The sequence below is a fragment of the Mesoplodon densirostris genome, chromosome 16, assembly GCF_025265405.1.
Source record: "Mesoplodon densirostris isolate mMesDen1 chromosome 16, mMesDen1 primary haplotype, whole genome shotgun sequence".
Classification (NCBI taxonomy): Eukaryota; Metazoa; Chordata; class Mammalia; order Artiodactyla; family Ziphiidae; genus Mesoplodon; species Mesoplodon densirostris.
The window spans coordinates 54,451,682-54,478,848 of NC_082676.1; the positions used below are offsets into that span (position 1 = coordinate 54,451,682).

Sequence of the window (27,167 nt, forward strand, 5' to 3'; positions counted from 1 at the left end):
TCCACAAGATGGATTACCAGGCAGCCATTGTAAATATTAATGAAGAGTGTTTAATGTTTACAAAGAGCTTTTAATGATGTGGCAGAATGATAGTGATACTATGATAAGTGGAAAAAGAAAACTGTTATAGAATGGTACAGTAGGATGCCAATCATGAAAAAAAAATCATAAAAAAAGACAGAGAGGAAATATGCCAAAATGTCAGAGTGGCTGGAGGAATGATGGGAGTTACAAAGAACAAAAACAATTCTTTATACTTTCTGTACTTTTTAAATGATTAACTATGTACACGGGTTACTTCTATAGTCAAGAAAAAAGTAAAAACTTTAAAAATGCTGTGTACGTGGTTTCCATTTTTATTTTCTCTGATGGATGATTGCACATCAGCAAATCTTGAGTTATGCTAACTACTTAGGCCGGTCACGACACACACACACGTACAGAGAGGTCATATGGGCTGTGCCGGGCTGGCTGTAGCAAATGTACATCAAGTTACACAGGTGGAATTGTTAGGCTGGTTAAAATATACCACCGAATGATGGGACACGGTTGGGTCAGGCCGCCTCTCCTGCCTGCCATTGTTGTTTGCAGAGGTCTGTGTGTTAGGCTGGTGAGTGGCGTCCTGCTGGCACTCCGTCCATCCGGTGGCCCCCGGGGGTGGAGAGTGCCTGGGTCAGCATCTGCTCTGGGTCCCTTCTCATCTGCCCTTGCCTCGTGTTGGAGCTCCCAGCTCTCTGCTACCTCTCCCAAGTACTAGGTATGCTCCAGCCGGGGCCCCATCCCCACTCTGCTCCACACACCTGGGACAGACGTTGCAAGGGAAGGAAGAGCCAAGATCGAACGGACACACTCCTGATACAAGCCGTGCCCAGACACAGGAGGGGAGGAAGCGGGAGACGTGACCAAGACACCACACACAAGTTCAGTCTTTACAGATGGGCCCTCTGTGTCTCCAGACACGTGGGCTGTGTGGAGCCCTCCAGGGCACAGCCCCTGGGAGAGGACAGATCGGGGGTGGAGCCGTTTGGGGCAGCCTGACAGGAGAACTAGGAGCGTGGATGGGGGACGTGTCCAACATGGTGCTAGACTGTTGAAAAGTCACGACTATACACACCTGGGGATCATGCCCCTTCCCAGTTCATTCCCACGGTGGGTTAGATACAGTTAGATAGAAGTGGAGATATATTTTTTCGAGGGACGACCTTTCCTGGTGGTTGGATAAACAGTGAGACAGACTCCTGGGTTCGGCATGCTCTGGGGAGGGCCATGCGACGGTGAGGGACTCCCTATTGCTACACTCTGTACAGGGCGGCCGGGCCCGCCCGCCACACCCACGGCCCCTGGTGGCAGTCATGGGCTTGCCTTCAATCCCTTCCGCCTTGGAGAGCTCTTGGGCCCCGGTGAAATGGGGGCTATGAAGACAAGAGGGTGGGGGGGGGTTCCCCGTGGCCCCGGGGGCACCCCATGTGGGGGCTACATGATATTGCACTGGGTGGCCCCGCAGCAATCCTTGATGAGCGCCAGCCCCGTCTTGGCTACCGTGGGCTTGCTAGGTGGGGGCTCTGCTTTCTTTTCTGCTCGGGAGCCTGCAGCAAGGTAGGAGAGCAGAGGCAGAGAGGAGAAACAGGAGAGAGAGACAGGTGAGGTGAGGAGAGCCCTGATCATCTGCAGCCCCAGTTCCATCCCAACCCTTGCCAGGCCTTGCTTCAGTGTCACAGATCAGGTGGTGTGGAGAGCTGGCATGCATTTTATATGGTCCTGGTGACTGTTCCCACCTCCCTGTATGCCCACTGGCTTTCAGTCCTTGGCTTACAACTACAGATTTTAGCCCTTCTCCTATTCTGTTCTCCTCACCATTGTATCTGCCAACCCCAGCACAGAGTCTGGCATTCAAGAAGTATTTGGTGAGTGGATGACAGAAATTTTGTTTAAGTCACTTTAATCTGAGGGCTCCTATCTTTCAATTCTGGAAAATACACATTATCTCTTCAGATACCCTCACCTGTCATCCTCTGTTCTCTCTCCTTTTGGAATGTCTATTAAATGTAAGTTGGACCTTATTATTCTAACCTCCATGTTTCATAACTTCTTTTTCATATTTCCTATCTCTTTGTCTCTTGGTGCTGCATTCTGGGTAATTTCCTCAGCTCTGCCTTCCAGTTGTATGACTCCTCCCTTCAGCTATGTCTCTGTGTTTAACCCACTGAGTTTTCACTTCAGTGACAATAATTTTTTTAGAAGGCTAATTGTTTGCTAATCTACCTATTCTTTTTTCATAGCACCTTGCTATTTCATTTTGGGTATTATTCCTTCTCATATCTCTTTAATCATTTTAAATATACTTTAGATAGTCTGTTAGTTCTGATTCATGGGAGGACAGATCCTCTTTGTTGCATCTACTGACTCCTCTCATGGTGGTTCAACTCTTCATTGGTTTTAAAATTTTTATTGAGAGATCATCTTCATGGGGGTTGTTTTTAACGTGTGGGCTGTGTATTATGAGAGCTGAAGGGACTCTGCTGAGCAATTTTGCATTTGCTTTGCTGGGGTCCCAGAGACTTCACTGGTTTTGGATTAATCTTAATGTTTCAACTTGGGATTCCAGCACCAGATGGGTGGTGTATATTTGGACCCCACACTGGGCCTCTTGCATGTGGTGCAGGCTTGGTGTTTTGATTTCTTGCCAGAATTCTTTATTCTGTCCATAATATTACATAGAAGGCAGGTTTCCTTGCTCCTTCTCCACAGTGTTCAGTGGAGTTTTTCTAGTTTGCCTTTCATGGAAGAGACAGTCCATTGAGGATGCTGCATTTAGGCAGGGACCATGTGGCTTATGATTTTAGGGGCCTGCAGAAGGGACCAGGGCCCTTCTCTTTCTTTATTCCTTCACACTGTACTACAGTGTTTTCATGGGATGTTAACGGATGGTCAGGGAAAACTGGGTTTGCTGCTTCAGTTGATAGTGGCAGCTTTTGGGTTGCGTTTTCCTAGCAAGATTTTCTGTCCCTTTTCTTCTGATAACAGCTCATGTCTCTGTGGCTACAGGAGTGGGCATGTGACACAGATCTAGCCAATCACAACTTCTGAGCCTCTTGGTGACAGTGATGGGCCTAGGAAGTGGGAACATGATCCAAGAAAGGCCAATCAGAATTTTATATATTTAGATACCAGGAGAGAATCACTGGTGTTGCCTTGCTGCTACCAAGTTATGGTTCTAGAGTTCTGGTCCCAGGGAGAAGGCCTGCGTAGTAGGAGAAAATGAAGCTAACATGCAAAGAGGTGCCAAGATGATAAATAGAAGGAAAGCAAGGGTTCTAACAGTGTCCAGTCCCTGAAGCCCTGGTTCGCATTGCTCTTTTTCCAGCAAATCCTCTTTTTTGCTAGGGCCAGTTTGAATTGGGCATCCATTTCTTATAACTCAAAGTGTGGTCTCATTGGGCCAACAAAGAGAAGGTAGTTCCTAGACAGCAGGATATTGGATATTGGAAGCCTACAAAAAGAGGGTCAAATACACAGCATCTCCCAAACTTATTTCACACAGAACCCTTTTCGCTCTGAGTATCTTGTGAGGCTAATATTCTGAGAAGTAAACTTCTGGCTCCATTCCTCCAGCGACTCCAGCCCCAAGAGAGGCCAGAGCTCCATGGCCCTCAGTCCTCACCTTCTTGCCTCAGTAGCCACCCAACTCCTTCAATGAAGTGCACCAAACCATATGATTAGAGAGTGACAGCTGCTGCCAGAACTAGCTGCATAGTTTGCAGAACCCAGCGCAAAATGAAAATGCAGGGCCTCCTGTTCGAAAATTCTTAAGAATTCCAAGACAGCAATAGGAGGGCACTAAAGCAAGCATAGTGCCCTTCTAGGCGTGAGCAATAGTAGGGCACTAAAGCAAGCATAGTGCCCTTCTAGGCCCTGGGAAACTGCACAGGTTTCTCACCCATGAAGCTGGCCCTGCCTGCTGCCATCCTGGGCTCAAGTTTGATCTGTAGAAATCATTTTGTTGTGCCCCGCCCTCGGCTTCAAGATCTCTTTTAAGTTTCCTTTTCTCTTGGATGGGGGGAGGAGAAGGAATAACATATGCACTCACTGGCTGGAGATTTGGTTACTTTGTCTAGAGGTTTTAACTTGATTCTCAGAAAATCGGCCATTTCCTTGTCTTCTTCTTGCTCCCTGTGTAGACAGATGTGTAAAGACAAGAAGAAAGTACAGTAAGCTAAGAGAGCATCAAGGAACTGATGAAATGAGTCAAGAGTGTGGGATCATGTATCAGACTTGTGGATGGTGCATGTGTATTGCTGTGTGTTATGTGTGGTGGTGCATGTATGTTGATGTGTTATGTGTGGGTGGTGGTGCATGTGTGTTGCTGTGTGTTATGTGTGGGTAGTGCTTGCATGTTGGTGTTATGTGTGGGTGGAGCATGCATGTTGGTGTGTGTTATGTGTGGGTGGTACATGTGTGTTGTGTGTTATATGTGGGTGGTACTGTGTGTTGTGTGTGGGTGGTGTGCATATGTTGTTATGTGTGTATAGTGTGTGCGTGTTTTGTTTGATGAATCTACTCTGAAGCACAGACACGTATCAATGATGGAGTAAATGGCTACTCCCACTAGTGTGAGACCCCAGGGCAGAGGCAGGTATGTTACAGGACCCAGCCTCCCTGATGGAGGTTTAGTGAGCTGGGCAGCCCCTCTCCTGACACTGCACCTTTAAGTTACCCTAGACAAGGTACGTGGCAGGTCTCAGAGGGCAAGTCACCTCAGCTCTTCCAAGGGTCACCAGGAGCAAAGTCAACAATCCAATCCTGGTTGAGTTGGGCAAGGCGCATCCTAGGGGCCTCAGAGGACTCAGGAGGACACAGAAAATTAAAAGGAAGTTGCCCTCTGGTTTGGAAGAGGCCTTCTGAGCCTCTCCCCTGTGGACAACTCCAAAGGCCTTGCTCCAGCACAAAAACATTCAAGAATCAACATTCACATCTTTCCTGTGCCCCGGCCCCCTGGGGAGCCTTCAGGTGCACCATGGCTCCAGGGCCCATGGTTGTCCAGATCCAGGTGGCAGGTGCATCTGCAAATAGGAGACCCTGAAGGCTAGGAAGGGGCATCAGAGCCATCCATGAAAGGGGAAGGGAAAGAACAAAGCTGGGAAGTGGGCAAGCAAGGAAGCAAGTCAGTACAGGGGGCAGAGTTTCTGTAGAAACCAATGGAAGTTTCTGGAAAAGTTGCCTTGATAAGCTGGGAGAAAGCTCAGTGAAAAGAATGTGCAGGAAGCTCTGCCGTGTGTTATGTGATATAATTCCTCCCTGGTTACCTCCTCAAATAACATTCACTTAAGATCCACAGGCCTTTGCAAAACATTTTGGAGCTGGATTTGAGTTTCTCTTGAATGTGAAGTGGGTCCTCAGGCCAGAAGGCCAGGATTCATCTGGATCCAGTGTTTGCGGAGCGTTTGCCCAGGCCATGCCTGTTGCAAAGCTGTGAGTCTTGGGAGCAGGTGATGGGTTTTGGAAGGAAACTGAGTTGTGTTCTAACAGCCCCAGCCCTGTGCTCAGGGGACATACCGCCCACTTACCTTAGCCGCTCAACCTCTGCATCGTCCACCAGGAAGTCTCTCTTCTGCACCAGCTTGTGGATCTTCTGGATTAGCTCGTCCTCTCTCTGCTTCTGCAACTTGGTTTTTTCTTTTTCTGGGAAGAATAAAACATTAGCAAAGACAGTTTGAGTGTAGCTGTTGAAAGCACTTGAGTCCGAGGGGCCAGGGTTGGAATTCTGGCTCTACCATTTAACTTGCTGGATGAACTTGGAGAAGCAACTTGACCTCTTCAAGCTTCTGTTTCCTCCTCTGTAAAATACACAGTGAGGCTTGAATGCGAGACTGTGGTGATGTTAGTAAGTGACTTTGCATAGAGGTGGCCCATGGTGTGTGCTCGGTAAATGATGCTGCTGCTGCAAGGGGGTCGTGCAGAAGGCGGGGGGAGGAGGGTACAGGCCGGGGGCAGGAGGGAACTACTCTATAGCGAGGCTCAACCAATCTGTCAGAAGGAAAGCACCCATGCTTTCCCATCCTGTTCCAAATACCAAGGGCTAGAGCTCCATAGAGGAAACAAAAGAACGAGGGCTGGACACGAGGACTGAGAAAACTAGGAGGGCAGGAACTCTTTCAGAAGATAAAAATCATGGGGCAGCTTGTCCATCTGCCTGCTGGAACTGGCACTGACCATTTCCTCTAGATCTGGGGGCAGAACCAGAGGCAAGGAGAATATAATATTTGGATTAGAGAGAAAATCGGTTTCTTTCATTAATCAGAAGGGGAGGGAGGAAGTGGAGTGGAATTGCAAGCAGCCCCTGGATTCCTGCTCATTTGCTGCGTTGACGATGGTAGTATCATTCCTCTCGAGGTGGGTTCCGAAGTCTGATTCTGCAAATCACTCGTCAGTACCACAGAGCCTCCCTGCCCTCTGTAGGTGAGTTAACCACAGAGCCCTTGGACTTGGGGAGTGATGTCACCGTCCTCTCCAAGTTACCAGCGACAGTCCTCCAATATTCCCCTGTCCTCTGCCAGGCCCCAGATCTAAGCCAGAGTCACAAAGCAACTGGCAGGGCCCCCAGGAACTCACAAACCTCCCTCCCCAAGTTATTCGTCCCCATTTTCTATCTCTTGCCAGTTCAGGCATCCCCCAGCCTCCCCAGATACTCAGCTGCAGCCCTCTGATCATGCAGCCCCTCCCAGCAACTCATGGGAGAAGCCACCTACTCAAAGCGGTCTGTGCTAGCTTACAAACCAGTTACTAACCTAAGTCTCCACGCCACCAGCCAATGCTGTTCACCTGCTTTCACGTGTAACACACCCTTTTTGCCAGCATCTCTCACCTGCCTCCAGGTACCACCCACCTGTCTCCAGGTATTAGCTACCTACCTTAAGCCCCGCCTACCTACTTGCAGGCCCCACCCACCTACCTGTAGGCATCACCCACTTACCTGCAGGTATCACGTACCTGCCTGCAAGCATCACTCACTTGCTTCCAGGCACCACCCACCTATCTAGGGACACACTTTTTTTTTGCCATCATCACCCACCTACTTGCCAACTTTATCCCCTGCTGGCATCACACACCTGATTCCTAGCATCTTCACGTGCTTGCCGATGTGACCCTCCAACTTGCTTCTCATCTATCTCCTCCAGCACATCTCCTTAGCCCAGGCCACCATCAGCTCTCCCTGGACCATGCCATGACCTCCTAACTGGTTTCTCTGGCCTGTAGACCCTATCAAAACTGTGAGCCCTTGCCATAGAATCAGACAGTCGTGGCTTAATGCCCCAGCTCCTCCCCTTCCTAGCTGTGTGACTCTGGGCACATTCCTCAACCTCTCTGAGCATCCAGTTTCTCAACACAGATAATCATAAAGTTGTTGCAAGTTTTAAGAGAGAGAAATCAAGTAAAACACTAGGCGCACAGCCTGGTGGATAGTAAGAGTTCATGAACAGTCAGCTGCTACTATTATAGGCTATTATTTTACATAGTCACTGTTTTAATGATTAAGTGCCCTCTAGGTTAAATATTTACCAAAGGAGGTACAAAAGAAATAAACACTTATTTAATGAAGGGAAAGCAAGTCGCATAGCATAAGTGTGCAAAATGTAAGTGCTTAATAAACTGTAGCAATTATCATTGTATTTGTATTACCGTGAGCTTTACATTTTTATTTAATCTGGTTTCTCAGCCTTGGTGCTATTGATATTTGAGACTGGATCATTCTCTGTCATGGGAGCTGTGCTGTGCACTGTAGGATGCTGAGCATCATCCCTGGCCTCTACCCACGAGATGCTGGTAGAAGCCCCCTCTCTTAGTTGTGACAACCAAGCCTGTCTCCAGACATGGCCCATGTCTCCTGGGAGGCCCAACTCACCCCTGCTTGAGAACCACTATTAATTCTTTCCAACAACCCTATGAGGGAAACACTAGTTTTATGTCCAAGGGGAGGGTATCATGGCCTCTACAGCCAGGTCTAAGCATCCCCAGCCCTGAGGGAGCAGTGGTGGCAGTGGAGGTGAGGTGAGGCATCTTGGCTTGTTCTTGAGAAGCCCTGAAGGCAGGGAGGGCTCCAGGTGTTCCCTCTCATCACAGTCTGGTAAATTATTTTCTGACCCTGGTTGGAGAAACATGATTTTCTTGGCCGTTCGGTGTTCTCTTTACTCAATATTTTAATTGATAAATTGCCGGGAGCATCATTTTGTTTCCCTCTAAACTCAGCTAAATCCATCTAGAAACCTGGCACTGGCCCAAGGAATGCACAGAAAGGCTCTTAACAAGGAGTCAGAGGAGAAGGTGGGGAGAGGTGAGCAGGAAAGGCAGGAGAGGAAAGGGAACTTTAATATCTGAATTTCTGCACAGAAGTGATTGGGAAGATGCAGTTTCCCAGCAGAGTCAATGGACCTGCCGTTGATGACCTGGGCTCTGTTGCTAAGTGGCCCTATGACCTTGTGTGTTTCCCAGCGGGACAGTTGATGGCATTTCAAGTAGAACTTGTTCTTCAGGGGGACTGTCCCCTCCATGCAGGGTTAGCGTTCCTGGCTTCCGCCCATTGAGTGTCAGTACCGATCTCATCTTTATTTAAACTTTTGGTATATATCTTTGCATGAATTTTGCTATTTTAAATATTGCATGAAAATATGATTACTGAATTTTTCTTGTTCCAGCTGAGCGCCTTGTTCTCCTACCCTAGTCCCAGTCCTGGTTAGTCATGCAGCCCAGGCACTGTGTCAACCAAAGACCCCCACCCCCAGCCATTTCCCACCCATTTCCTACCCATGCTCTAGAGGCTGCCACAGCCCCTGGTGGAGCCCCTGTGGCCTGAGGAGGCCTTGGCTGGCCTGGTGGCCACACACTCGTGTCTCCTTTGTCTCAGTGGCACCTAAGTGTCCTGCTGAGCCAACAGTGGACTCTGGGAATCCTTCCTCTCAAGAGGGAGACGTCAGTCCATGTTGGGACCATCATAGTCCCCTGGGAAGTTGAAAATTGGGACACAGAGCCCCGAGAGTTTGGCTCCTGTGGGGGAAAATCATGGAAGGGAGATGAGGTTGTAACCAAGCTGCACCCTGTGGGGTCTTCCTGGGACAGACTCCTCCCCCATATCCTCTGCTGTAGCTCTTCTCTGAAGTCCCTAGATAACAGTATCTGATGCACATTTCCTGAGTTGTTTTACAGATGCTAAAACCCCCATCAAATGGAAAATGTTAACTACTTGATGAGCACAGAGCCCCCAGGCCTCCCGGAGCCTGAGGATTCATGTTAACCGCCCCCACCAACCACAGCTGTGTGACACCACCCTGTTGCCTCACCATCCACCAATCGGAGAATTGTACATGAGCTGATCACGTACCCTGGGATGCCCCTCCCACATCTGGCCTTTAAAAATGCTTTGCTGAAACCCATGGAGGAGTTTGGGCGTTTTGAGCACTAGCTGTCCCGGACTCCTTGTTTGGCCCTGCTATAAACGCTGCACTTTCTTTCACCACGACCCGGTGTCAGTACATTGGCTTTACAGCCTGTGGGCAAGCAGACCCAAGTTGGGTTTAGTAACAAAGTGGCCTTGCTTGGCTCATGTGCTATAGAGGGAGAAAATGGAACATGCTCCAAAATGGAGAGTAAGAGAGAGAAAGAGACAGAGAGAGAGAGAGGGAGAGAGAAAGAGAGAGCAAGGGCCAAAGAACATTCCACAGCTTTCCTGTTTTTGGTTCTTGACCTTTGTGAGTTGGGCTGAGCTTCCTGCCTGTTTGAGAGTAAATAGTACGTCCTTGCCACCCCTAATTTCATTTGGAAGTACGTTATTTGGGAATAGGGTCTTTGTGGATGCAATCAGTTAAGATGAGGTCATACTCACTGGGTCAGCCCTTAATCCAATGACTGGTGTCCTTATAAGGAGAGGAGATGACACACAGAGAAACACAAAGAGAGGAAGGCTACACAAAGACAGAGGCAGAGACTGGAATAAGGCAGCTACAAGCCAAGGAACAAGGACTGATGGGAACCACCAGAAGCTGGAAGAGGCAAAGAGGGATTCTCTGTTCCAGCCTTTGGAGGGAGCATGGTCGTGCTGACAGGTTGATTTCGGACTTCTGGTTTCTTTCAAAGAATAAAGTTCTGCTGTTTTAAGACACTAAGTTTGTGGGAACTTGTCAGGGCAGCCTTAGCAAACTAATACAATAATGCCCGCAGGCTCCAGGAGTCTCCGCAGTCCTTCAGTAACTGCCCGTTTTGTGTTTACATAAGCTTCGATGGGTTTTTATATCTTTCAACTAAATGATCCCTTGGAGGAGTATAAAATGAGAGACTTGGCCCAGTGGCTCTCAGCCCTGACTGCCCATCACAACTATGTGAGAAGCTTGTAAACATGACCAACGCCAGGGCCCCACGCTAATCAAATGGAAGTTTCTAGTGGGTAGTGTCTGGACTTGGCTATTTCCCCTTGCCTCATTCTATTTTTTTCTGGCCACACTGCAGGGCTTGCGGGATCTTAGTTCCCTGACCAGGGATTGAACCTGCGGCCATGGCAGTGAAAGCTCTGAGTCCTGACCACTGAGAAGAAATGTGTTTGGTTAATGATAATAATAATAGTAATAATAATAATAGTAATAAAAATAATGGCACTTATTTATTACGCACTCACTATAAGATGGGAACTGTGTTAAGTACTTTACATGTGTCACCCCTCGGTCAGTCTCACAACAATCCTTTGAGGTAGATAGCGTGATTGTCCCAGTTTACAGACGAAGAAACCAAGTTATAGTGAAGTAACTTGCCCAAGGTCACATCATTAATAAGTGACAGATCTAGGTTGGACTCCAAAGTCAGAGCTCGTAACCACCATACTCTACCTGTTCCCAAACAGCATAACAAGAGTAATCATTGCTAATATTTACTGGACTTTTTGGAACAGCTATCAAGCTAAGCACGTGGCTTGTGTTGTTTCATTTATCGCAGTGAGATTTATACCCAACGAGTTAGGTACTATTACTATTCCTACCTCACTTTCAGAGAAAGAGAAGTTGAGTCTCAGAGAGATAATGTGACTTGCCCAAGGTCAAGGAGGTGGTCAGAATTAGGACTTGAACCCGGGTCTGCCCGATGCAGAGTTTGAACCACGTGATCAGGGAGCAAGCACTGCGTTGCAAGAATGAGGCTGCATTAGGGCCTTCCAGACTGGGGCTCTGAGCAGCTGGTTCATGAGGTGGGGTCCCCCATGGTTACCTGGGATGGCGACCAAGTTCTGCAGCTCCTGCTTCAAGTCCATGATGTCGTTGCAGAGCTGGATGTCATCCATCCTGGGGAAAGAGGACAGTGCACAACAGCAGGTTACATCAACAGAACATTCTACACCCTGAGCACCACCCTGGTTTCAACAAAGAGAACTAATGGGGGAGTTTTGTCCTCTGTAAAGCCCACACATGCTCTTTAGAAGTTTTACACCAAAAGTAAACAAAAACAACAAAACAAACTGCCCTTTATCCCATGACTTAGAAATGATCAATCACAGTTAATAACACCTTGATAGAGTTCCTTCCAGTCTTCCCGTGCCTGGCTTTTGTTGGCATATGTGAGAGACTTCATGCTGTGGGTTCAGTGTTTTCCTTTTTCAGCTATGTGAAAAGCTTTTAAACGTTACAGAAATTCACTGCAGAGACAGAAAATCTCCCTCTATCCTTCAGAGAAAACCATTGTCAGTGGTTTGTTATCTATTCCTCCAGATTGAAAAAAATGTTTATGCTTATACTACCAAAGATGACACTATCATTCATGCACAAAAAAACATTTTGCAATTTGCTGTTTTTAAAGGTTTTTTTTTTTTTAATGTTTATTTGGTTGTGCCGGGTCTTAATTGCGGCATGCATGTGGGATCTAGTTCCCTGACCAGGAATTGAACCCAGGCCCCCTGCATTGGGAGCACAGAGTCTTATCCACTGCGCCACCAGGGAAGTCCCACAGTTTGCTTTTTTTTAACTTAATGGTATGTCTTGGGCATCTTTCCATGTCAGGATATGCACATCTCATTTTTAATGACTATATAATATTCCATTATATCGATATACAGCGATTTATTTAACCATTCCCCCCATTCATAGGTATTAGACTTATTTCCAGATATATTCTAGGATAGATTCCTAGAAATAAAGAAATTCCTAGCTAAGTCAATTACCAGAAATGCAACTGAAGGGTTAAGTGACATGAACATTTTAATAGGAATTTCCAAACTGTCCTTCAGAGGGACCCTGCATGACATGCCCACCAACAGTGTGAAAGGAAGCTCACCCCTATAATCTCAGCAATTGGGTTGCATATACAATGTTGCATTATGTATTTCATGTGTGTGTGTTGCAATATTAACTCACCTTACTGTAAACAACATTTGTAATGGCTGCCTGGAATTTCACCAAGTAGATTTATCAGAGCAGTTTTAATTATGCTCTTATTTATTTATTTATTTATTTATTTATTGCCACACTGCACGGCTGTGGGATCTTAGTTCCCTCACCAGGGATCAAACCCTGGTCCTGGCAGTGAGAGCACCAAGTGCTACTGGACTCCCAGGGAATTCCCTATGCCTTTATCTTGATTACTTAGGTGGGCTTTTTGAGTTGTTTGTTTGTGTTATTTTAGCCACGTTAGGATGAACATGGATTCACCTAAGGCTTTTCTTTCGTGTTGGATTATTTGGGGTGGGGGCTACTGATTTTCAGAAGTAAAACCACTGAGTACAAAGGGTATGACATGTCTATGGCCATTGAGACGTATTTCCAAATAGCTTCCCCATGGGGTGTGTGTGTGCCTTCATTCTGCATGTCTTTATTGAGCACTTACTACATTCACCAATGACATAGGCTCCAGGGATGCACCAGCTCCCCTGCCCTCATGAACTGAAATTTAATCAGGAGAGACAGAGGGTGAACACAAATACAACAGAACGTCAGATGCTCCGAAGAAGAGTGAAGCAGGTGAGGGAATGGAGTGGACCACTTTGGACACATCAACCTTCTGTCCCAGGAAGAGATGGAGGAAAGTGGGAATATTCTCAAAAGGCTCAACTGAGTCTGCAGAGCAAGTAGGGGCAGGACCAGGACCAGAAATCGATTTGTCTGAATCCACTGATCTTTCTGCCTCCTTCCTTGACGTCTTCGCCAAGAACCTGATCTCCATTCAGAAGTGCCATCCACAGACCAGCTTGGGGCCCCCTGCCCTGCCCGTGTGACCCCCAGCATCCCAGCTTTCAGGACGAGTGGCAGTAATGTCTCGCTTCAGCCTGCATCTCCTGCTCCTGTTGCCAGGGGCAGGCACTCCAAGCGCTTGTCAAACCCTGCCCTGAAATGTCCTAGCAGGTGGCAGCTGCCACAAATGAGCTTGGGGGCTTTGCCAGAAGAGTACATGCTGTTCCCCTGGGTTCCTATCTGCGATCCTTCAACCGGAAGTGCTCCCGAATCCTTTTCTACATCTAGTATGGAGATGAGGCTCCATCAGTGGTTCTTAAGGAGGATGATTTTGGTCCCTGGGGGCATTTGGCAACGTCTGGAGACATATTTGTTGTTACCGCTAGGTATGTGGGGGGATTGCTACTGGCATCTAGTGGGTAGAGTCCAGGGATGTTCCAAAGCATCCTACAATGCACAGGGCAGCCCGTCTCAGTAGAGAATTACCTGGTTCAAAATGCCAATCATGATGAAGTTGAGAAATCTTGGGTTATAACTACAGAATTGACACAGGTACCTGATAGGTACTTTTTGAAAGATGAGAGAAGGAAAGATGATAAAAGAACAGAAGAGCGACAGGTAATGTTAGAAGCAAGAGTATTGGCACCAAACATCTCTAGTTCTAAGGGGCCGTGTGCCAGAAACTCTTCTCTGAGTCTAACTTTCCTCATCTTTGAAATAGGAACTATAATAGTACAGCTTTCTAGGATTATTATGCATGTCAGGCACTGAGCACGTGTCTGGGACATACACAGTACAATGCTCAGTAAATCATATCTGTTGCTATTATTAGCCGTTAGAAAGAGGCAGGGGGGAAAAGAAAGAGAAAAGGAAGCTGGATAAGCAGGGTATTTGACAAATAGAGCTAACGCTCAACCTTAAAACAACTTTTAAAAATTATATTCCTCTCTATAAAATTTTTTAAATAAAATTCTTATCTGATTGCAGAACAGATTCCTGATCATTGTAGAAATTTTGGAAAATACAAACAAGTACGAAGAAGGAACCTAAGATTACACATAACCTTGATCCACGTGAACCAGAGGCCACTATTCCACTCCGAGTGTTTGGGTGACTTTCACACCAGTCTTCTTCCTACATGTAAACCAGGTGCGGTGGGCTTGCCCTGGGGGGGTCTTCACCCTTCGCCCTTTATCCATCTCGAAACTGCACTTAGCATGTTTTGAATCCTCCCAAGCACATCCAAATTCACCCCACATTAACAAGCAAGGTGAAATTCTTGTGACGCTCTCACAGACAGGCATGTGTCAGAACCCCATTAAGATTCCTAGTAGATAGCACTGTTGTTTTCCTCAGATTTCTCTCGTCACCAGCTTTCCATCTCTTCTCTTTCTCTCTCTTCCTCTTCCACACGCCTGGTGGTCCTCGGATCTGTCACCTACAAATTGGCACTTGCCATCTCCCTCTACAAGGATTAAGTTATGAGCCCCTGCAGCTGCTGACCTTCGACACCCCCTGAAAGGAGTTCAGGGTAGAGGTCAGAAATGAAGCACTCTGTGCTCTGGGAAAAACTGGCAGAACAGGTCTTCAGGTAGTTGCATATTTTCAGGAGATGATTTTATGAGCCCAATCTTGCATCTCCTCGCATCTAGAAAAGCACTAAAATCCTTCATGGTGACGTCTGCTCCTCGTGGCTAGCAGTAACTCTCACGAGACTAGCAGAAACCTTCTGCAAAAAATATGTGCTTGACTGCATGTACTCCCCCTTCACCAAAATCACATATATACTGACCTTCCCCCCTACCTCTTTGGAGCAGTTTCTCAGAGCTATCTGAAACGCTGTCTCCCGGGCCATAGTCTTCATTTTGCCCCCAATAAATCTTAACTCACAACTCTCACGTTGTGCTTTTTTAGGTTTGTTTCAGTGGACAGATCCCAAGCAATTCACCTCTGGTCTTCAAGTTACAAATCCCAGGTGGCAAAACCAAAGCCGGGTGGTTCCCTGAACATCCCCAGGAAAGGAGCTTGCTTCCCCCAACCTCCACCCAATCTATCAGGGAATTTACCTAAACAAAAATCAGGCTGGAAGATGGAGGGACGGGCTCCACCATTAAGGGAAACAAAAAGTCAACGTTTATTGAGCATTTGCTTTCTGTGCATAAACTCACTTAAGTCCTCACGGCAGTCCTGAGAGAGGTGTTGTTTTTATCTCCATTTTTACAGACAAGGAAATGGAAGTTAAGCGATGTGACCAAAGTCCCACCCTGGTATGTGGCCACTGGGATTCAGCCCAAGCTTGCGGGCGCTCTTGACCACTTCACCATGGTCTCTCCTCTCACGTGGCTGCAGGAGTTGAGGCTGACATTGAACTGACCTTCGTTCTGCCCCTTCCTCCCATAGCCCTGATCTGTTTAGGAGGCAATGTCTCCAGCTCCTTTCGGCGAGACAGGCTGGGACCTGAGACCTGGACCCTTTGCTGCAATGCTTGCACCTGGACACACGTCTCCTCAAGCAACAGATACAAAGAAACTAGAAGGGGCTAAAAATAACTGCTCGCACAAGCACGCCTGTGCAGTCGTAGTCGGGGGCAATTATGAACAATAAGATACAAAAAGGCCACAAACCAACTGCCGTTTCTCCATTCCTTCCGCTTCTCCAACTGCCATTTCTCTTTTGTGGAGAGCAAAAGTAGGGCACTGTGCATGATCCCTGCACACTGTGCCACCAAGGGGGTGGGCAGATCACCTAAGCCACCCCCCAGCCCAACCCAACCCACCAATCTGCCCCTACCCTCACCCTATTTAAAGAACCAGCTTGCCAGCCCTTGGAGAGCAAGCAAGGGCACCTGTTTCTTGTTTTCCTTCCCTCATGCTGCACGAGGCCCAATAAAGCCCTGCCTGAATTCCTCATCTGGCCTCTTATCAATTTCTATTGATTAAAAAGCCCAACGGGCCTCCCTGGTGGCGCAGTGGTTGAGAGTCCGCCTGCCGATGCAGGGGATACGGGTTCGTGCCCCGGTCTGGGAGGATCCCATATGCCGCGGAGCGGCTGGGCCCGTGAGCCATGGCTGCTGGGCCTGCGCGTCCGGAGCCTGTGCTCCGCGGCGGGAGAGGCCACAACAGTGAGAGGCCCGCATACCGCAAAAAAAAGAAAAAAAAAAAAAAAAAAAGCCCAAGGACCCAGGTCGGTAACAACAGAAGCCAGTTGTCTTAGTCTGTTCAGGCTACTATCACAAAAATACCATGGACTGGGCGGCTTAAACAACAAACATTGATTTCTCATAGTTCCGAAGGACTGGGAAGTCCAAGATCAAGCTGCCAGCTGGTCCTGTTCCTGGTGAGGACTCTTCCTGATTTGCAGACGGCTTTCTTCCTATAGCCTCACATGTTGGAGAAAGAGATCTTCTCTCTGGGGTCTCTTTTATAAGGGCACTAATCCCATTCATGAAAGCTCCACCCTCATGACCTTAATCACCTCCCAAAGGCTTCACCTCTAAAGACCACCACATTGGAGATTAGGGCTTCAACAAACGAATTTGTGGGGGGGGAGGGGAGGGGCACATTTAGCCCATAGCACCAGTCATGGCAGTCCCATTTGCCTCTGCCACACATCTACTTTCCCAGGCTTCCTGGCAGCTAGAGGTAGACATGAGACCCACTTTGGGGCAACGAGAGGTAAGAGGAAGTCTTCTTGGGTGGGAGGGGCGGTTCTGGGGAAGATGATTTGAGTCTTGGGTGCTATCCCCTCATACTCCTGAAGCTGCTATAGCCACTGTGGTGAGGATGGCATAGGGAAGCGAGGAAAGAGCCAGACTTTTGATGACATCCTTGAGCTACCCCACTGATACCTAATTAATTGAAGATACTATTGGGAGTTTCCTGGTGGCCTAGTGGTTAGGATTCCACGCTTTCACTGCCACGGCCTGGTGGGGGAACTGAGATCCTGCAGGTCATGAGGTGCGGCCAAAAAAAAAAAAAGTCCAAGACACTATCAATCAGATGTTCTGTTACATGCAGCTGAAGACAGCTTCACTGATACATGTATGTGGATATGTGTCTTTTGAAAAATATTGGAATCATACATTTTTATTGATAGCCTTTTTTTTTTTTTTGGCAGTGCTGCATGTTAGGCAGGATCCCAGTTCCCTGACCAGGGATCGAACCCGTGCCCCCTGCAGTGGAAGCACGGAGTCTTAACAAGTGGACCACCAGGGAAGTCCCAATATGTGCATTTTTAATAAAAACAGGATCAAAATAAACATTCATATGCCTTGCTCACTGTGAGCATTACGTCATGATGATTGTCCAATGCCATTAAATAATATAATTCAAAAAACATTTAAACCGTTCATGCAAAGCACTTTTGAAGCTTGGCTGGAACTTCCAATAAGCCCCGTTAGTCCAGTTCTCTGCACAAATAGTGCTGAACCCTGGAAATCAAACTGCTCCTGCCAGCTGGTTCTAGAGAGAGAGATGTCATCTCTGAGAAACTGACTGATGCAGGAAGGAAAAGACAGTCAGTCCGTGTCATTATGCATCTTAACCTTTCATGCTGGGACGATGGAGAAAATTGGTCATTTTACCAGCTTTGGGCGGGTAGAGGTGAATAGGCTCTGTCAGAATAATAGCGCTGCTGTTTTACAAGATTTCTTTGAAAATGACATGGTGTGGAGCCTAATGGAAACCCAGCAGAGACCAAGATGTGAAGGCAGAAGCAGACTGATGGAGGAAAGGGTTGACTTTTTAAGAAAATATTTATTCGGCTTCTTCTTCTGTAAGTTGTGGATGCGGTGGACTTCTTGGGATGGGTGAGAAGAAATAACATCTGGTCTTACAGGTGGAATGCTGGTCTGGGATGTGCAGCCTGGATCTCAGTCTCACCATAAACCTCCTCTATGACTAAAGGGAAAATTCTGTTTTCCTATACACTCTTCACTTATGACACCAAATGCGTGGGTTTTCTCAAACCAGGCAATTCTCCAATTCTTGGTGGACACCAACTGGGTGTCCTGCCATTTAACTCCATTCTGATACTCACTGCCTGGAGGTAGCATAGACCCAACAGGTTAAGGGCTCAGTCTCATAAGACTGCCCCTGATGCAGATGCCAATGGCAAGTCTGCACCACTTATACTTCTGACCAACTGGCTATGAATTGGTGGTTCCCGTGACCCCCCTCCCAGGTTCAATAATTTGCCAGAACTGCTCATAAAACTCAGAATAACATTTACTTACATTCAGTAGCTTATTATAAAGGATATTTTAAAAGGTACAGATGAACAGCTAGAAGAAAGATACATAGGGCAAGGTATGGGGAAGGGTGTGGAGTTTCCAGGCCCTCCCCAGGTAAGCCATCCTCCCATCACCTCCATGTGTTCACCAACCCAGAAGCTCTCCGAACATCATACTTAAGAGGTGTTTATGAGGGTTCATCACGTAGGCGTGATCAATTATTAACTCAATCTCCAGCCCCTCCCCCTCCCCAGAGAATGCAGAGGTGGAGCTGAAAGTTCCAAGCTTCTAATCATGCCTTGGTATTTCTGGGGACCAGCCCCCATTCTAAAGCCACCTAGGGACTCCAGCCACCAGGCATCTAACTTGCACACGAAAAGACACTCATCACTCTGGAAATTCCCAGGGTCTTAGAAGCTCTTGTGTCAAGGAACAAATAGTAGAACAAAAAATGCTCCTAGCACCCCTATCACTCAGAAAATTACAAAAGTTTCAGGAGCTCTGTGCCAAGAATGGGGTCAAATACCAAATATATTTCTTATTAAACCATAATGACGGGACTTCCCTGGTGGTACAGTGCTTCCGTGCTTCCGACGCAGGGGGTGTGGGTTCGATCCCTGGTAGGGGAACCAAGATGCCACAAGCCACTCAGAGCAGCCAAAAAAAAAAACGTAACTAAACCATAATGACTCTTGACAAATCACTTCTCTCCCCACACCTCTGTTTCCTCAGATATAGGATGAGGGGTTTCAAGGATCCTGGGAGCCCTATTCTGCTAGCATTTAGAGGTGATAACTTGCTTTAGACCCTGCCAGACCTGAGTGCGGGTATCAGTTCCACCGCTGACCGGCTGTACAACTTGGGTGAGTTCTTTCACTGCTTTCATTGGTCTCAGTGCTCTCACTGTTGAAAAGGAATCATACCTTTGTCTTGGGGTCGTATGAGAATGAAATAACCTTATCTGTGTAGAGCAGGCAGCCCTATGCTTAGCACATACATAGTAGGTGCAAAGGAAAGGCTACTTCTGTCCACCCTTCTGCCCTGGGTAAGGAGGTGAGCAGCTAGGCTGCCAGCTGGCGGACACTCCTGAAAACTCTTAGCCAACATTCGTGCAACAAAGAATGAATCTCGGGGCTTCCCTGGTGGCGCAGTGGTTGAGAGTCCGCCTGCCGATGCAGGGGACACGGGTTCATGCCCAGGTCAGGGAAGATCCCACATGCTGCGGAGCGGCTGGGCCCGTGAGCCATGGTTGCTGTGCCTGCGCGTCCGGAGCCTGTGCTCCGCAACGGCAGAGGCCACAACAGTGAGAGGCCTGCGTAACGCAAAAAAAAAAAAAAAAAAAAAGAATGAATCTCACTTTCTGTGCTACTTCAATTTCCTCCAACCTAATGGCACTGAGATGATGAGTGTGTGTGTTTGTTTGGCGTTCATGGATTAATGAGCTTAAACGCTGTCCCTGGGGGAGAATAAGTGTTGAGACGTCTCCAGGGAGACCCTGGGCTCAGTCATCTCTCAGCATCACGCTGGGGGCCAAGCGACCAGAGAGATACCTGCCACACGGGCTCAGGCGACACATCCGTGAAAGGGACACCTTTATGACACGTCACAGAAGGCCTGTTTTCTCCCAGTGGCACATTTATGGTCTGCATGTTAACTGGCTTCTCCCTTGATTGTAATCAGACCCTCATCTGGGAGCAGACACGGTTCCTAAAACAATGTCACCTCCCTCAAGCATGGATTACTCTTCTCTCCCCCAGGTTTTTCTAGATCATCTCTGTTTGGATTCAAGAAAATTACTAATACTGAGAAACTCATCAAGCTTAACTCTTGAGGTTTGTGCCCTTTTCTGTGTGTATGCTGCATGTCAATTACAAGTTTCCCTGAAAAAATTACCAACAATATTTTTTGCTTTTGTTTTAGACCTAAAAGGGTACTTTTGGTCTCTTAAAAATTATACACATATTAAAGACAGCCTCCCTGTACAAATGTCAAACAACACAGAAGTATAGTCATAGCTGGCATTTATTAATGTTTTCATACTATGGGCACCAGATTCTGGGCTAAGCATTTTATAAAAATCATCTCAATTAACTCTCACAGCAACCCTAGCAGGTGAGTATTATCATTATCATCCCTTGGATGGTGTTAGGAACTTGCTCAAGGCCACAGAGTAAGTAATTGGAACTTGAACCCAGGCAGTCTGACCTCTCAGGTGGGAATGTTAGAGAACTCTTGACCGAAACCACCGGCTTTGGCCAGGCCTCGCTTGCCTGAGTTTTCTCACAGCAGGAGGTCCCAATAAGGAACATGGTGCTGCCACCGAAATCTAACGGGAGAATTCAGGAGGGGCCAAAAGAGGGAGGAGACAACCAACCTCCCAGAGTCCTTTGCACTGGAATCCATCTTGGCGGAGAGAGACGCGTGCCACCAGGAAGGACCCTGAGTCAGACCAACGGGCCAAGCAAGATGACCGGCCGGAGACAACCGGAAACTAACCCCATCACCATAAAACCCGAGGCTGAGAGGCACATGGCAGAGCAGTTCTCCTGGGTTCCCTGACCCTCCTGCTCTCCACTCAGGCGCCCCTTCCCAATAAAGTCTCTTGCTTTGTCAGCCTGTGTGTCTCCTGGGACAATTAGTTTCCTAGTGTTAGACGAGAGCCCACTCTCGAGCCCTGGAAGGGGTCCCCCTTCCTGCAACAGGAATATCAAAGTCCCATCTCATATGGTGGTTGGAGTTCAGGGAAGACAGAGACCAGAGTAGTTTGGGGGAAGGTTTCTCAGTGCCACGTATGGGAGGGGCACAGCCTGGAGGGTCACAGAGAAGGCTCCCAGGCGCTCAGGCAGAGGGGGCAGCTCAAACACTGACTGTAGAAAGGAGTGTGATATCAGTATTATGTGACAGGGAAGAGTACACTGAAATACTGGTGACATACAGGTCTTGGTTATGAAGGACTTGACATGGGAGCCATCTTAGGTTCTAGAGTGAGAGCATGGCAGGGCTATGTGTCTATGAAAGCCAGTTTGGCAGACATGGTGACCAGTATGTACACAGCAAGGAGAAAGAGCATCCTCATTCTGAACTTTCTGTTTAAGGTGCTCAAGGGACTTCCTGGAAGTTGTGTTTGCTCTTGAATCTCCAGTGGGGTCAACAAACTATGGTCCATGGGCCAAACCTGACTCCCTGCCTACTTTGTTGAAATCCATGAGGTAAGAATGGTTTTCACATTTTTAAATGGTTGGAAAAAAATCAAAAGAAGAAGAACATTACTGGACACATGAAAATTCTATGAAATTCAAAGTTCAGTGTCTATAAAAAATGTTTTATTAGAACACAGCTGTGCCTGTTCATTTACCTACCGTCTGTGGCTGATTTCACCCTACAATGGCTGAGTTGAGTAATGATGACGGAGACCATATGGCCCAAAGTCTAAAATTTTCACTAGCTGGCCCTTTATAGAAAAATTTCATCCTGATCCTAATCTTTGGGGAAAAAATTTGGAAAGTAATCAGAGACTAACCGAGTTCTTGGAGCTGGAAGAGCTCTCACCTTATACGGATGAAGAAGTAAATGCCCAGAGAGGGGAATATTGATCACTGAGTCATTGATTTGCTGAGTTGTCCAATAAATCAATCATCTAGACAACCTAGATGATTATTGACAGCCTACTATGTGTGGGCTTCCTGCCTCAATTTTCACTTCTGAGAGACATCAGGAATCAAGCTGGCTAAGGTTCCTGGCCACGGGGTGGGCCCACGGGGCTCTCAACCACCTGACGCTTTGACTGAGGGCCCAGCCTGCTTTCTCCTCTGGGCACCACTGGGGGATTAAGCTGTGCGCAGTGAATATGAGGTCAGCCAACAGATTTCCTGCAGCACCTGCTAATGTGATCTGGCAGTTTCTGCTAGGGCATTTGTCCTTCACATCCTTCCCTTCACTAAAGACATACTAATTTTTGTGATTTCATGTATTTTCTACTTTTATTCCCCCAATCTCTTGCCAAGAAGAATGCTTAGACTGAGACACGTTAAGTCATCCCGTTGGATGGCTCAGCAAGCTGTGAAGGGTTCTGGTCCTGGGTTTCCCTAATCCTAGCCCTGAGGCTCTCGGCTGAGTGGTCCACAAAGAATTAAAGATGTGGACAAAGATTAAACTCCAAACAGGTAAGATAGAGAGAGGAAGGGAGAGGGAAAAAGGAAAAGGAGGATGAGGAGGGGGGAGGGGAAGGAGGGGGGAAGAGAGGACGGGGAGGAAAGAGAGGAGAAGAGAGAAGAGAAAAGGAAACACCATGAATGTCCAACAATAGGGCATCAGTTACGTATATTACTTTCCAATGATACAAGGAAGAACTCTTCAACCCTTTAAAAGTTATTGCTGGACAGGACTTCCCTGGTGGTGCAGGGGTTAAAGACTTCGCACTTCCAATGCAGGGGCCCGGGTTTCATCCCTGATCAAGGAACTAGATCTCACATGCATGCCACAACTAAGGAGCCCGCCTGCCGCAACTAAGACCCAGTGCAACCAAATAAATAAATAAAAGTTATTGCTGGCCAGGCTGCAGTGTTTTCTCAAGAGGACCCCAGGAGAAAATACAACCAACACAGAATGGATGTGGTAAGACACGAAGGGTTCCCAGAGTCAACAAACAAAAACAGAGGATGCCCAGTTATAGTCGGATTTCAGATACATATGGAATCATTTTTAGCATAAGAATGCCACGTGTGATCTTTGGAACACGCCTATCCTAAAAAACAATCTGTCATTGATCTGAAATTCAGATCTAACCAGATGTCCTGCGTTTTCTCTGCAATCCTACAAGAAGAGGGAGGCCAGACTCTGGATTTCAGCCTTATCACCTAAACCATCGTTAGCCCAGGGGGCCTGCTCTGTGCAGGGCAGGAGGGAAATCTCCTTCAGCCACAAAGGTTAGAACAGTGGCCTCATCTCCCAGCCTGATCCCTCTCCGTTCTCCCTGGACGGTCCTCCATTGACAAGTTCGAAGTGATATGGGAATTTGAGAAGACACAGGAGAAATAGCAAATACGGCCAATGGACTGATAAGAGTAGAAAACTGGGGACAATGTGGAAACATATGTCAGGGGCCTTGAAAACATTTAAACTCTAGTCTAGTGATTCCATTTCTAGTATTTCATCCTAGGGAGATAATTAAGGGCACCATGAACACTTAGCTATGATTATGTGCAACAGAGCCTTGTTTGCAATAGTAAAACACTGGAAGCAACATAATTGTCAACAATAACAGAGGGCCGCTTAAATAAAGGATGGGATGTGTGCATAATGAAATTCTACCCAGGTATTAAAAATGATGCTCAAAAGAGATGTTATTGATACAAGAGAATAAACCATATCAAAAAGTGGTTAAGAAATGTTAGGATCCAATTTTGCAAAATACAGGTGCTTAGAAAAAAGATAGGAAGACTTCATTCAAAATGTTACATTTGATTATTTTGAGGGATTTTTTTTTTTTTTTGACTGCGCCACGCAGCTTGTGGGATCTTAGTTCCCTGACCAGGGATTGAACACATGCCCGCGACAGTAAAAGTGCAGAGTCCTAACTACTGGACCACCAGGGAATTTTTATTTCCTTCATCGGCTTCTCTGTATTTTAAATTTTTGTTTGTTTTTTTCAACATGCATGTATTATCTGGATGATTTTTAAAGTTTTTTGTTTTTTGTTTTAAATTACCATGGGCCACTCCATGGCCGGTCACTATAGCTGCAGAAGGCCCTCTGTGCCCTTGTCTCTCGAGCCTCATTTCTAGCCATAGAGCCTGCATTTCAGGCTAGCAGCCCGCCTGCATGCCTGTGTGATCCCAACATGCACCCTTCAAGCCTTTGCTCCCTTCAACGCATCCCTCACACTGAACAACTTTGTTTCAGTCTAATTCCTATGCAGCCTTCGGGACGGCCCCAGCATCTCCTTCCAGAGTCTTCCTGATGCTCCCAGGCTGCATCACCTCCTCTTCCTTCAGCTGCACAGCCCCTCACCCCCTTGATAATCATCTAGACACTTGTGTTTCTCCCTAAATAGACTGCACCCTTTAAGGGGCTTTGCCTCTTCGCTCTGTGACTCTAGCACGTCACACATGACTGACACATCGCATTAAATACGTGATGAAGAGAGGAAGGCAAGCTGGCTGGCGGGCACAGAGGAGGACACACTGTCCTGGACGTTTATTGAAACAAGGCCTCAAGACTGCAAGTGCAGATGGAAAATTCTCAAATCCCATGATAGAGACCCCACCAGGGTAATAGCATCTATCAAAGGCAGTGAGTCATCCCCAGAGAAATCCAATTAAACATCCGTATTTCAAGTGATCCTGCTCTGCATTCTGCTATCAATACCATTTCTATTCTGAGCTCTCTCAGCATTTGGGCCTCCTGTGCCTTCCATTGTCTGATCCCTGCTGAGTTCCTGCCAGAGCGACCATGTCTTTTCCCCCAAACCTTCCCTCCCACTCCCAAGTTCATCTTTCTTTCCTGCTGACACTAACAAAAGCTAACGTGCATTTGAGCAGTTCCCAGGGGTCAGGAACGGGGTCCAGCTCCATCTCTTTAAATCCTCACTATCTATAGGGCAGGTATTATCATTCTCAACTTTATAGAAGGCTCAGAGTGGTTAAGTACATCACCCAAGATCACACAGCTGGCAAGGGATGAAGGCAAGATTTGAAAGAAGACAGTTTGACTCCAGAGCCCTGACAATCACCACTACGACAAACTGCCTAGAAATGTCACCCAGATGTACCAGGTTGTCCCCTTCTACCCTAGTACCCCCATCCTTTGCCCCGTTCTTGCTGTCAGGGGCCTTTTAAAATACTTTCAACCACTGGCCATTCCAAAATGTGAGCTTTCTTGGGCGATGGGTTTAGCCCCATCCCATAATTTCCTTTAGCCGTCAAGTCTACCTCAATATTTTAAAGTGTTTTTGAAAAAATAAACCAAAATGAATAAACATCAAAATGTTTTTGAGATGGGCCATAGACATTTTCCCCAGTTTTGTGTAAAGTTCAAGTAAAAAAAAAAATCTTGGGAGAAAATCAGGCGATTTTTATTGATCTCTACCACACAATCAATAAAAAACTGTGGGCCTGCTATTGGAGATGCAGCCTTCAGATAAATCCCGATTCCTCCTTGTGATCAGACTGCTGGCTGGAAGCGCCTCCTATATAGGAATTCTAAAGTTGTCATTCCTTTCATCTGAGCATCTAACGACAGAAGGAAAAAATCTTAGAAGCACAATCTGCAAACCCCAAGCCCCATGAAAGGCTCCCCGCCCAAAAGGGAGCCTATGGATTTGGCAGCACTGTCCATACTCTTGGCTTAGCCCTGCTCCTCCTATGAAAACACGGAGCACCCCTCTGTAAGCCCTGGAGTATCTACAATCACCACCCACAATTTCCCTTAGACTCACTGCACCATCAAATGCAGATCTGCTTTTGATGATAAGCACACTGACATTTAAATCACCCTCATGTTTATTCAGCACGAGTGATTAGTGGCCTTCTTTGTATGGAAGCAATATCCCAGGGCTTGGCAAACCACAAAGAAACAGCAAGTTTCCTCTGCTGGATCCTCCAAAACCAGGACAGGGCAGGGGTGTTAACAGTGGTGCTTCTGGCAAATATTTAACAACTGGCTGGGAGTCGGGGAGGGAGGGAGAAGCCTTGGTTTGTGTCATTTGCCAATATCCATGGTGTAAATAGTCCCACCATGGCAGGTTTGGCAAGATTCCTGAATATCACTGGCTAGACCCGACAGGTGGGCAAATTGGAGAATGCCTCTTTAACATTATTTTTTTAGTTTTTTTAAAAAGTATTTTGTCGATTTTTTTAGTTTTTATTTATTTATTTATTTATTTTTATTTGGTTGCGCTAGGTCTCAGTTGCGGCAGGCAGGCTGCTTCATTGCAGCTTGCTGGCTCCTTAGTTGCGGCACACAGGCTCCTTAGTTGCGGCACACAGGCTCCTTAGTTGTGGCATGCGTGTGGGATCTAGTTCCCTGACCAGAGATCAAACCCTGGTCCCCTGCACTGGGAGCACAGAGTTTTATCCACTGCACCACCAGGGAAGTCCTTAACATTCTTTAAGTATTAATTCAACACTTATTTAAAAGAGAAGCTGAGTGTTGTATGAGGTAAAGATTATCGGTGGTGATGATGGTGATGATGATGATGATGATGATATGATGATAATGATGATTTTAGCTACTATTTAGAATTTACTGTGTGATAGGCATTAAGTGCTTTATACAGATTATCCCAGTTAATTTTTACATGGGTTATAACAACCCTTCAAGGTGGATACTATGTGATCATCTCTCTTTTATAGATAAAGATCCTGCAGCTTCTAGAGTTTAAGTGGCTCAACCAGAATCACACAGCCAGTTAATTGGTGGCGCCAGGATGCTAATCTAAGCAGCGCCACCAGAGTGCACAGGTTAAAGTAGTGAGAAGTCTCTCCTTTACTATTCCAAGAAGTCTCTCCTTTACTGTTCCAAGAAATTCAGCTCTGACACCAATTCAGCATAATCCTCTTCAAAAATACAAAAGTCCTGTAGATAGCATGACTCACCCTATTTAGAAGGCTGTTTACAGACCATCTCCTGTTACATAATGAAAAATGACCCTTGGGAGTGCAACGGAGCAGGACCCTATGGGGCCTTCCCAAGACAGGACCCCTCCCCCACCCCATGACCTCCACCTGCTTCTTGTTTGTAGTAAA

General features: G+C 46.9%; 1 protein-coding gene across 1 annotated transcript in view; it reads right to left on the reverse strand.

Moving 5' to 3' along the window:
• Nucleotides 1–205: 205 nt before the first annotated feature.
• Nucleotides 206–27,167, reverse strand: part of BMERB1 (bMERB domain containing 1) — a 115,734-nt gene continuing 88,772 nt past the window's right edge. The window contains exons 3-6 of the mRNA XM_060077933.1: nt 11,242–11,315; nt 5,565–5,679; nt 4,088–4,170; nt 206–1,586 (exon numbers count right to left, since the gene is read on the reverse strand). Of these exons, the coding sequence (XP_059933916.1) occupies nt 1,474–1,586; nt 4,088–4,170; nt 5,565–5,679; nt 11,242–11,315 (385 nt within the window). The 3' untranslated portion in view covers nt 206–1,473. The remainder of the gene's footprint in view (nt 1,587–4,087; nt 4,171–5,564; nt 5,680–11,241; nt 11,316–27,167) is intronic.